A 13,249-nucleotide genomic window follows, 5' to 3' on the forward strand; every position below is an offset into this window, starting at 1 on the left:
GAGTAAACTCTATGCCATTACCATGGTGAAACATGGATATGGCAGTTACTTCCTTACATACTCACATTGTGATGTGAGGATCTATGTCTCCTGAAAAATGTGGGAAGATGGTCAGAGTAGTTGAAAAAATAAATTGCAGTAGAGGAAGAAAAGCTAATTGAATGCAAAAGCACTCAAGAGTTGGCTGGATGCACCAAGTATCTGTGGCAAGACTGCAAATTACTTTTCATAGACACTCATAATCCATTCTGATTAATCTTGAACTACTTTCACAAAGGAGTTGAAAAGAAATTGGCTCTATATGCAGATCTAGTATAGACCTAAAACATTTAACAAAATATTAATTTTGAGGGGGCTGAATACAAATGCATGTCTGAGTTTAAATAAAAACGTCACTTTCCTTTTATTTGAAAATTATGCACTACATTGTGTTGGTCTATCATGTAAAGTCTCAAGGAATGCCTTAAAGTTTGCTTGCACAATAAAATGTAAAAATGTTCAAGGGGTATTGATGTTTTTGCAAGAGATGGCTCTCCACGGTTCTTATATGTGTGTGTGGCTTAATTCAATCCCATGTAAAATACATTCAGCACAGCACACTGAGAATCCACAAAGCAGCGCTGTGGTACTCTACATTTTGTCAAAGAAGGTCAGAATTGAAGCCAAAGGCTTCACAAAGCAAGATGGTTACATAAAGCCTGGTATTTTTACCCACATATCAAAAGTATTTAATAAATGTCCATGCCCAGCACAAATGAAACTACAAGTACAGATGGGTCAGTGTAAAGCTACAATGGATATCACCCCCAGACTGAGTGTCAGGTTCAGGTCCTAAGAAAAGCCCTTACTAATAAATATTGCTACATCAACATAATTAAAAATTGGACTGTTTAGAAACCTTTACATGTCACGTCAGAGGAGAAGCCTTTCCTAAAAGCCTGTCTTTTTAATTTAAAAGAAGAAAAAGAAGCAAGCAATGTTCAAACCCAAACGAAAACATTCTTTCCACTTTATGTTGTTTGGAAGAGGGATTGACATCATGCTACAAAAATATATTCATCTTCAGCACTATCGTTGAACTACAAGACAAGTCCTCTTTGCGAAACACAGCGCCGGCTAACCTAAGATTACAGTGCCACTTCAACTCATTGTCTTTTTCCCCCTTTTGTCTCTTTCGTTCTCTGTCCCTGTCTCTCGCTGTTGCTCACCAAACAAGCAGCAACAAAATGACTCCAAACGGGGCATGTGATACTGAAAGGCAGTGTAGCTGGTACTTTCTGAGTATTATGTCTCAATTTTCTTTCCAGTGAATCTGGAAACTGTAGTAAACGTGGTCAGCGTGGGGATTCAGTGGGATGGAAATAAAGACGTGCCGCCCATCTACAAATCCATCACAGCTTGAATTCTGGAAATGATAAAGGCACTTCTCCTCCATCTCAATGTGCCCCACCACATGCTAACTAAACTTTTCTACAAATGCTGTATTAGCAAAGGAGGTCCCAGCCTAAAGACTCCAACAGAAACAAAAAGTAAACAAAAATATTAAATAAACTTGATGTCATGTTTAATTCAGAAAATTTGCAATGGTTCTAGATTGTTGCCTACAACTTGCCATCATTAGAAAAGATTTTATTGGTGCATTTGGTGTGGCCACAAACACCCAGCTAAACAGTGTTTAAATTCAGTTAAACCAATTTAGCATGAAATGTAGATTAGGTGAGAAACAGTCACTCAAAAATGAATGAACTCAGTTTATGCTCCATTTGTGAAAAGAATCAGAATGAGAAACCATTGATTCAGCTAAAACCCCGTTAGTTACACTTTGCAAAGCTTAATCATAATAAAGACATCTCTAACACTTGGTAGTATTTACAATGCAGTGAAATTAAATCCATATATCTTCAGTTCTGAGCACAGATGATTTAAACTTTGTATGTTTTGTCCTCTAAATAAACTGTGTCCACTGAGACATGTTTTATTGCTATTGCAGAAACAATAAAATATTTTTTTTTCAAGAATGACACAATCTAATAAACATTCTACCTAGAATGGAAGATATATTTGAAAAAGAATGAGCGTTACACTGGTGACATCAAATAACCCAAGCCATCAGTCAACACGGGTCTAATTTTTGAATAAATAAATAGAAATCATAAAATTTCCTGCCCATGCATATTCACAGGTGCCTCTTTACTGTCTGTAATTCCACATTTTAAAATAGGTTAAAGAAAACAAAGAAACAAAAAAGGGAGACACTTAAGCAAGAAAACAAACAAAAACACTGCCCCAGGAAAAACTTGGGCTATGAAGTGGTAGAATAGCATTGTGTTGGTTAGATATTTTTAGTAGCATTTTGTAGTAGCATCCTCTTGGACCTGAACGATACCCTTTCAAAACTCTGAATTTATCTTTTTTTTTTCTATATTGTTTCTTTTGAAATCTTCAAAATTTAGATAAACACAGAAGCAATGCAACAACTGGGTATTCAAACCAGAGTGGACGCAATGTTTATCTCAAAATAACCACTTTTTTGTAAAAGGATTAAGAAAAAAAAATAAATCAAAAAGACAAAAAGATGAATTAGGTGTGATTGACCCCCTGCAATTTGGGCTTCTTATTCAAGTAGGTTGCCCAGTAGACCAAGTTAAAGGTTCCAAAGAGCAGAGGGAAGGCTATTCTGGCAATCCTGTCTATCTTGCTCACACTGTTAAAGGTCTTCTTGGCCTCAGGGGGTTTGGATTTCGGCTCCTCTTTGGGCTCATCTGGGGGTGGAGGAGCGCTTTTGGCGATTGTGGCTAATCCCGGGTTCCTGGCAGGATTGGGTGCGAAGGGTGTAGCAGTGGTAGGCGGGTAGGCCGTTGTGTTGTTTTTCTTCAGGAGAGATTCCTTCTTCTTCTTTTGCTGATTGCGGTTTTTAGAGAAAGAATTGGGGGAAAAGCAAAAGCATATCAAGACTTCAGTTTACAAAGAAATTACCGGTTTTAGATAGATTTTTTCACTGGGTAAGAAAGGGCAATAAATTATAACACTCATTTTTCATTATGTAAAACATATTATATGTAGTTACTACACACAAACCTTTGTTTATAAACCTCGGTTTCTAGTTATAATGACTTTCTTAATGCTAATTAAAACATATTTAGGAAGATTAGAATATCATATCGGACCAATAAAGAAATATTGTTAACACAGAAATGAGGGAATATTAAAGGTTATTTTCAGGAGGTAACTTGAATTTGCCAAAAGAACCTAATCAGAAAATACAGACCAGTTTACTGAGATCTACTTCTGATTTAGACGGTTAAAAGTACCAACAAATGAATAAATTGTGAAATAAACAGTCAAAAAATGTAAATAAATACATTTAACTTAATGTTTATATCATGTAAGACGAGGACGTGTTTCCTTCTTTTGCCGTTGTTTTTCTTTTTGTTTTGTTTTTCTCTTTTGTCATACAAAAATGTTTCTGAATGTCAAACTAATGGAATATCCCAAATATCAGCCGACCAGTAAAGGGTAAGGCTGAACACGGTGTGTGAATACAGCACTGTGAAGCATTTAAACAAATACTGAAATAACCTTATATCCTTCGTTAAGCATATAATAACGACGTCTAATTTTAAGAACAATCTTTTAAACGATTCTAAGATGATAGAAAAGTATTTATCTTTTGGGTTTGCTCTCTTTTGGCTGGAGGATACGGTGTTTAGTGCTGCTAACTGCAGCATGCAGACAAGTAGAGCAGAAAGCTCAGGATAAACACTAAACTATTAATGTTCATGTCATGTTTCTGAAATAGCACTTTCTATTAGATGATGTGCAGACTGTAACAAAATGTTCTCCGTCTGAACTAAGTTACAAAGCAATTATCAAAAATGATTAGGTCTTTAAGAAACATTTCTTAAAATGCTTGTGTGAAGGTTTTGAATTTTGACTAACTAGATATGTTCAGCTGAACACATACAATATTTTTTTTAGATTTAATATAGCAGTAGAATATTTTTTCATCTTTTATTGCAACATCATCCAGAGATGAAGGGAAAACAACACAAAAAAAACATTTGCTAATACAGAGAGCCGTTAACATTGAATAAGTACCTTCTCAGGGACCACACTTTTTCCATCCCAAGCATAACCCCTCTTGGTGAAGTAGTTGACTGTGGCAAACTCAATGAGGGCAGAGAAGACAAAGGCGTAGCAGACGGCGATGAACCAGTCCATAGCTGTGGCATAGGCCACTTTAGGGAGAGAGTTCCTGGCGCTTATACTGAGAGTAGTCATGGTCAGGACAGTGGTCACTCCTGCAGGGAGATAAAACGATGAGAATGATGACCGTTATGTGGATTATAAATGCATGAAGAATGTCAGTTACAAACAGCGTTTAAAAGGAAATAAAACAAAACGAATTTAATCGTAACTTTGATTGCGACATTGTTCAGAAAGCAAATGGTTCGTAAAGTATCAACGTTTTGGAAGCTGGCACATGAATTTACTTGATCAAATATAAAAACAAGCCAAGTATATAAGCAGCTGACACAGTCTTGGCATTGTATTATGGAGATGTTCAGATGAAGATGGAAAGCAGACACAGCATTGAAAAGAGATGAGAATCAAGCAAAATTATGTAGAAAATAATGATCAGGTTAGATTAAACTGTACAGGTCAGCGTTCAGACCCATGTGATCATTAATCCAGCCGTCATAACAAAACCGTTTTACACTCACAAAAACATGCATCTTCCATAAACTTCAAGAACACAATGTTGACTTGCTCCCTCTTATATCCTGCCTATTATCAAAGGAAAGGATATGTAGAGATGCCAGCTTCACATATCAATTTTCACGATGTTAAAAAATGCAGACTTCCACCTGGTTTAACAGACGTTTCTGACTCCCTTCCAGCTCACTAGGAATGTATGTTTGTAATTTATACAAGAGAAAGCACATATGATTCATGACTAAACTCACTAAGTACCAGAGATGAAAAACACACTTACTCCCATCCCCTCCACCCGAAATTAAGACCTTCAGACAAGACTTATCTAATTATGCAACTACAAAACAGGGTTAATAAAAAAAAATATTCATTTTGAAATAAAATGGCTTGGCACAAAGTGCAGTGTGTCAAATCTAGAAAATCATATTGCTCTACTAAATCAGCCACGCAAAGGTATGATGAGACATTATTAAGCAGTGGAGTAAGTGGGTCAGACCGTATCTAATAGAGCAGTGCTCATTTTAGAACAGCCAACTGCAGATGTTTAGACCCCGAGTAAAATCAGTCCGAACAATCATGAGGAACAGCTGGCTTCAGATGTTATAAATACCGATCCACACATGCTGCATGTGGATGACATATTATCTTATAAAATGAGAAATGTGTTTTTCTCTCAAACAGTTCTCTATTGTCAGCAAAGAATGATTTGTTTGAAACAGAGCCTCAACCCCCCCACCGCAAACAGCACACAGTTCTGATGTATGACCAGTTAAGTCTTGCATTTGTGAGCATCAAATAAGTAGGTCAAATATATTTATTGAACCGATTTTTTTATAGCTACCTTTTTATGTGAGTGAATACTCAAGGCAGTCGTTCAGAAAATTATTTGCATCGTTTGAAGGAGACCACAGTAAGGAATAACAGGTTGCCTTGATAACAAAAGCAAGGACATATCTTCTTATAGAAACATTGTTGCTGTATTAAAATAACTTGATTACAGAATTCATACACAAGTGTGCTCAGGACAGCACCAAGTACTGAGCTGTTATGTGCAATCTTGATTTCCTGACAAATGGAAACATGTTTGCAAAATGTTGCTGCTTTCCAGCTCATTAAGCTGTAAACATCTAATGCTGGGCTTGGTGCAGCTTCATCTAGGTTGCTGCTGCATTTCAGATTTTTTTTGTTAATATAAATTAGATAATCCACAATGTGTGTCGAGAACATCACATTAGGATGTACAATAATTAAAGCTTGGGGTAACAGTTGAAATAATTTTAAATATGGAAACAGTGTATCAAAATGTTCTGGCTGACTGCGGCTCTTCCACAGAGCGGCCGTTTGAACAGCAGAACATTCCCTTTTGGACAGATGCCAGGGAAAAGGAATACCGCCTCGGTTTCAACCAGGAACAGCTCCACCTACATTTCACCGTGTTGGAAACAGGATTTACAGGAAGGCATGGAAGTAAATAATTTGAAGGAAAAGTTTGCTCACACTCACTAGTATACAAAGCCATGAAAATGTATTCACACGTTTTAAAAATGTTCAATAATTATCACACTCTGCCGTGTATTCTGTTGGGATTCCACATGAGAGACAAACATAAAGTAACACATAATTGTGAAGTGGAAAAAAAAATTATACATCCTTAAAGTATCACAAGTATCACAAATTAATGTAACAGTTAATATTAAAACACAAATTATTTTGGACAGTAAGAATAAGTGATGTTGCCATCACAGTTATTATGTAACGTTGTTTTTTTTATTATTTGTAAGTGAAGTTGCTAAATCTGGTAGATTTTCTAAGGAGAAATTATTTGATGTTTGTGTTTGTGTGCAAGTGCAGTAATTTTTCACAATAGGACCAAGTATTTCTCTCCTCTTCATCCCGCCTACATACTTATGTGAAAGTAGGAAAGATGGTGTTGGAGGTTGTTTTTACTCTTTTTTTACTAACTTACTTTTTCAACTCCTCTCATGTAACAGCATTGCTTTTGTTCCTTTTTATTTGAACATTTTGTCTCTTAAACTAAGCAGTTGATTTACATTTGGGCTTTACATGACTCTCAGCTGAATTTAAAGCCAAATACTAATGAAATGTAAGTATTTGATTAAGATAGACTTCCTGAAACATACACTCTTTTCAACTGGACATTGTGTGTCTATATAAAAGCTGGATGTGACAAATTTCAGCTTGTTTACCACTGAAACAGAAATTTAATTGGAGAACGATGAAGGCACCACCACTCCACTTGGTATTTTATTATTGCTTTGTCATTCTTAGTATCTCATATACTTTAGCGTGTTTGACAGGCTCTGTTGTCATGGAAACAAGTATCCTATTTTCTGCAATGTTTACCACAGATGGCGAGGAAAGGAAAAGGAGAAGATTATGGCTTAGCAATAAAAATAATATATTCATTCATTACATCAAATAATAAGGGCTTCCTGTTTAGACACAATGTGTTTGGGGGTTGTGAGAGCACAGAAAGTACTTTAAATTCATTAAAGTCACCTTGATCACAGATTGTACCCAAGATCAAATGAATCTTCTGAATACGGGATAAAGTTGTTCTTTTTTCTTCAATCACTTGATTATTTTCTCTTTTAAAACTTTGGGCCATTCGTCATAACCCCTATAAATAACATCTTTCTGCTAATCTGACAAATCTCAAGCAAGCGAATAAATGTCCAGGCCCTGCATCAGAGAGGAACCACAGGCGAAACCCTGTCAGCGAGAGCAAGGCTCCAGGAAAATGTCTTTGTATTTCTGTCACGCTCAGTGGTTCCAAGCAGAAGTGTCTTTCAAACAGTGTTTTGACTGAGAAAACAACCAATCAAACATGACAATCAAAATGTGGGTCAAAAGTACAACAGTAAAGCGGGAAGCCTACTGACTGAAAGCATACCCAAACTTCTTTGTGTGACATAAGTCATGTTTCTGGATGCTGGAGAGACCTGGCACCAAAGATGGTACAGATGTTGAGATTTAAAAATGAAAATACACATCTAGTTTATTCATGAATAATGCAACAGCTTTTATTAGCTAGAAGAAGTGGAAGGATGTGAAGAAACCAGGTTTTGTATCAAACCATTGATCAATCTAGATGTCAGAGAGATACATAAAATATAAACATGACTTCATAAACCCCCAGTATGCAGGTTTGCTGTTTGATTTACCAAAACCCACGCTGTTCTCACTTCCCTGGCAGAAATACTGACCCAACTTCTAGATGGAGAATCTATGTTTTATTGTAATTCAATTATTGAAATAAGCTGACTTTTTAAGTATTGTTAACACTGAGGTATTATTTTACACATTTCAGAGGGCAGGTTGCTTGAAGCTTCTTTAAATTACAGGCAAACATCTGGTAATAAGCTTGGAGAACTTCATTACATTTAGACAGGCGACTGACTGATTAAATAATTTGTGATTTTTTCCATGTGCTATCACCTTAAATATTTACTCATAAACATCATCTGTGCTTATGAGAAAAGTATAAATAAAGTAACATGTTGATATTTTAATTTTCTTTCTTCATAAAGTTTAGAGAGGTGCTATAAAAATGCAGTTGAACACAATCAGTTGACATTCACACAATATTTAGCAAGTATGTATGTTTTTCTCATAGCAGTATGATGATAATGAGTTTGAACCCATTTTATTTCATAATGAGCACATTAGTCTTGAATTTAATGAAGTAGGTGAATTCAATTAAATTCAGTTTTATCCAGTAAGAATGTCTTGAGGTACTTAACATAAAATCATTCAATTTAATCATACATATCTTCCCACTGATCCTTGTTGTCAAACTGTACAGTAAGCTAAATAAATTATCCAAAGTAGTTGAAAAAAGTTTCTATATAATGAAACCCAGTAGATTGCATCGAGTCATTCAATGATCATAGCTGCTCTGTGGCGAATTGTCAAGTTGATTATTTACAATTCCTCAATCAGTCTCAAGAGGGAACTGATCTTTGTTGGATATCTGTCAACATTCTCACTGTGCTGTCTCTACTTCATGCTTTGTCAATAACATAAGTGTCAAATAAGATTGTTTTTGAGGTCAATTACATTAAGCATCACTGCATCATCTCTGGTTATGGGAAAAGAATAAATAAAGTGACATGTTGATTGGCAGGTGATTAAATGACTGTGCCGGCACCACAACTGCAGGATGTAAATCATCCAGAGACGCACACAAACATTCATCAGCACTTCTAACAAAGTCAGTGACTTACCAATGCAACAATGTACATATAACCACCATGCTGCAGCAAAACAAACATGCCCAGTTCACAACTGTGTGCAGCTGAGTGTATGTGTAAAAATACACTCGGTACAAACTCTCACACAGGCTACTATTGCTTAATGAGCAGATACATTAAACAGCATAATGGGAGAGTCAATAAATCCCAAGCCAACCACTTTTAAAGCGGAAGAGAAAGAATCAAGCTAATCTTCCAAGCCCTGCCCTCATGACAGCTCAGACTCAGAGAAACAGAGAGGAAGAAGGAAGGGAGGGAGCGAGTTAGGAGGATGGAGAGCATCGTATCAGCACTATCAATGGCTGTTTCCTTTCTGGTTTCATTTAGACTCCAAGTAAATAAATTGGAAACAGTTTTCCACTACACCAAACTAGCTATAAACTAATCAGCCTCTTAATCGGCACTGTGATAAATAAGATAACTTTACCCATTGCTGTGTTTTTAAATTGCCTATTCATCTATAGGGCAGACTTCAGGAAAAAAAAATTGCATAGCCTTTGCTTTATAGTAACATAATGTAATTTAAACAGTCATTTCAGTAGTACATATGTTCATATTATTGCTTTTTTCTTTGTCAGACTTGGACACCCAATCACCTCTATAGTAATAGAAAATCTTACAGCATGACAGTGGTTATTTATTTATAGTACCAGCAAACTGAGTAATAAATGTTGAAGGTGTGCAGGAATTTTAACAAGAAACAAAGTTGTGAATAGGTGGCAGTGGGAAAAATGACTTCAACACGGCTTTGCAGTTTAGTATTTTCTCCTACAGTGAGCACAATATAAAAAAGACGATTTGTATTGGTGCAATCTTTATAAAGACAGGATCACACTTTACCCTCTTGTTTCTATTTACCTTCTCCCATTGTTTTTGTGGAATTTCCCTGGCTACATCCCAGGTCACTTTATGTGACTAGGCATGGCTCACTGTGCTGATCCTGGTGTATAACACTTTGTACGCCGGTGGCTCCAAAACTAAGACAAAGAAACAGCAAGATTATCTTACGTCACCTAAATCTATCTCAAGCTGTACACAATGAAAGGTTTACGGAAAACTTTAAGATGAGCCAAGTTGAGTTGAGGATACTTTTGTTATATGTGGTATCTTATAAAACACTTCTAGCTCAATGGGTCTTTTCAGTAAAATGTCTAAGGGATTATTGGAAAGACTTCTGGTTGGGATGTGTGCCATTTACACCATGCTGTGGCAGTCTTACTGTTGAAAATTGTGGAGCAGTCCATTTGATCTTTCCTCTTTTATGCATCTGCTTGATGGTCTAACTCTAAACTTAGTAATAAACACTGAACAGTTGTGACTATGTAACATATAGATGCATGATCCTGATGAGGTAGAATACCCTCGGTTATACTGCTAATGTGACAACTTATATTGCAGTATGGGTCCCTCTGGCAAAATAGACAACACTGTGCTTAACTGTCAAAAGCTCAAATAAATCCATACTAAAGAGGAGTTACTTCAGAATAAAGTTATGAAATCATTATGCTTTACTTGCACTTAACATTATTTATTCTCCTCTGTAATTGTGATTTATTGGCAAACTTTAAGATTGAACAGGTAGTTGCAATGAAACATTTCCTCACATGTGACACAGCAATATGCAAAACCGAAAGAAATCGAGAGAAAGAAAACCATTCACAATAATCTGTTAAACATACCAGTATTTAAATTATTCAACTTAGCATATTACTGAGGTTTTATTTGCTCTGATGCAGCTAATAATAAAAACAACCGAGTAAAAAGATTGAAAGACTGAGCAGGTATCATGTTTACTGTAATGTTCTGACGTTTTCCAGTTTATCTCTCTCACTAATAGCATATCATCACCTTCCTAAAATACTGTTCCAAGTCATATGTTGCCAAAAGCTTTTTTTGTGTCTTTTGGCAAAAAAAGAGGAGGGGATTTTTGTTGGCCAAAATGCTTAGGAAATTATTTTAGGAAGATGACGATAAAGGACAAAAAGTAACAAGTCTCACCTGACAACAGCACTTTTTTCCCAAGATTATTGCATTTCCTACATGACTTGTAGTTAATTGCAAACAAGAAAGGCTTTCTTTTCACAATGACTTTCTTTTTGTCACTCTTCTATAAAAGGAAGGTTGGTGTTTATTTATCTTTTACACTTACTTTCTTATTCATTTTCAGATCCTAACACTGTCAAATGTTCAAAAGTCGGGATATAGTTTTATAATCTAACCCTGCCATAAATATTGAATTCAACTGTGCTTTTTGATGATTAATCTTCTTCAAGTAAGTAAGTACATTTCATTCATATAGGATTTTTCTCAGATAGCAGTAACACTAACAGCCAAGTCCCTCAAAAGAATGACTGTATTTACAAAGAAATTAAATTAGACTTTACTAATTAGGTGCCTTCAAAGGCTGGTGGTTCCACTGAATTTCATTCAGTGAGTGGTATCAGAGTAAAGGGCATGCTAAATACATCTAGCATACAGCACTCAAGGTTAATCCTGTGTATGTGGCATGACATAAGGTGTAAAAAAGATTATAGGGTACGAATATTTAAAGATATCTTATCAGCCAATGCCCAAAACAAAACAACACAGTCAGAAGAGTCACGTTGTTTTAATAAGCGATGTGTTCATCTGTTTATACAGCTCAGAGCAGGTGTGTTTTTTGTGTTTAGATGCATGCATGAACACGTTTTGCATGTAATCCCATGGAGCACAACCAGTCCTGATAGCATGGGGGACACATACATGCCCTAGATAGTTTGAATCTAATCTAGGCCATCCTCATTTCCCCTCGACACGTGACAAGCACTGCAGGTAGAAAGCTGTGGCACACATGCAACAAGCACACACACGCATGAATACACACCTCAACTCATACAAACACATATTAAAACACTACAAGAAAAATGCCAAGCATACAGGAGACGGCAGTGCAGCCATATGTGGCCGTTCTGAAACAATTCAAGGAGACTCTTCAAGAAGCCGGCCATGGGAGACACGGGCATTAATGAGGAGAATATGAAGAGAGAACGAGTGAGTAAGGGAGAGGAAGAGGGAAAAAAGTAGAAGGAAGTGCGTAGGGTGAGGTAACCCAAGGACATTCTGGCTGCTGCTGCTCTTTGCTGCTGTAGAGCATGCTGCAGACGAGGAAGAGCTTTCCATTTGGTTGGTGTTATGTAAGACCTTACTGTGACAGACAGACAAATACACACCAGATATCCAAAGAGACTAATTCCATACAAACACACATCCACATTAACCAAGCAATATGCACACACAAGCAAAAAACACACACAGACAGGCACATTCACATACACACTTGTAATCTTCCATTCAGGGCACGTAATTCTAAATTCATTCTGAGCTCTTCTTAAATTCTACTGCAGCTAGCCACAACTCATTACAACTCTTCACCCCATTGGAGCAAACACAAAACAGAACGCAAGAGGATAGAAATATTGTGTAGTAAGATTGGTGGCAGGGAACAATTGACCTATTAATCTTTTTTATGTCCTTTAACACTTTTTTTGTTGTTGTTATGACAGATTTGGAAACAAACCTATTAGTTTTTGGGGAGTTGCATTAATAATACTGTTTGTCATTGCTCCAAGAAGTTACTGTGCCCTCTGAGATATCTTTGCGCACAAGATCAGCAAATGAAAAACAGCATGTCATGGTGCATTCAAGGTGTTTACTGCCTCACTGACCATTTCCCCCGGTTTCCTGCCGCCATGCTTGGCTAAGCAAATCCACTCCTGGCTCCGAAAATTTTGGCAAGATAGAAAACATTTTCTAAAGCGATAAAGCGTTTCAATATTTCACAGCTTACTGTCTTTCCAAATCTGTAACCAAGAAGGTAATCAAAGTTGATATTATGATGCACCAAAGACTACAATGGGTCAACTGCATTTTTGGAAAAAAAAAAATAAAAATACTCACTTGCAGTAAAATAAAGCCTTGCAAAAGTCTCTAAAAAGGGTTTTTCATTCTGCAGCAAATGCTAAAGAACAAGCTATGCCGATGAATTCTAATTTATACAAGTGGTGGGCATCTATTCGCCTCATGACACTGAAGTGTATTTTTCATTAGATGAGATGTTTACAACAATAAGACCAAAACTAAAGATTCTTACAACAAATCACAGTGGGGGGTCAAACTCAATGTAATATTTGAGGTCAACACAATTAGCAAATCAAACAAAAGCGTGAATGGCAGATTCAAACCAGAGACCTTTTTGTTACACAATGAAATGTCATCCTAAT

General features: G+C 36.4%; 1 protein-coding gene across 3 annotated transcripts in view; it reads right to left on the bottom strand.

Moving 5' to 3' along the window:
* Positions 1-1,291: 1,291 nt before the first annotated feature.
* Positions 1,292-13,249, bottom strand: part of gabra1 (gamma-aminobutyric acid type A receptor subunit alpha1) — a 29,818-nt gene continuing 17,860 nt past the window's right edge. For all 3 annotated transcript variants that reach the window (XM_015034437.1, XM_015034439.1, XM_015034438.1), the window contains exons 9-10: positions 4,099-4,301; positions 1,292-2,901 (exon numbers count right to left, since the gene is read on the bottom strand). In XM_015034437.1, coding sequence (XP_014889923.1) covers positions 2,581-2,901; positions 4,099-4,301 — 524 coding nt within the window. In that variant the 3' untranslated portion in view covers positions 1,292-2,580. The remainder of the gene's footprint in view (positions 2,902-4,098; positions 4,302-13,249) is intronic.

This window comes from Poecilia latipinna, unplaced genomic scaffold (genome assembly GCF_001443285.1).
Source record: "Poecilia latipinna isolate Pla-1442-1.1 unplaced genomic scaffold, P_latipinna-1.0 Scaffold298, whole genome shotgun sequence".
NCBI lineage: Eukaryota > Metazoa > Chordata > Actinopteri > Cyprinodontiformes > Poeciliidae > Poecilia > Poecilia latipinna.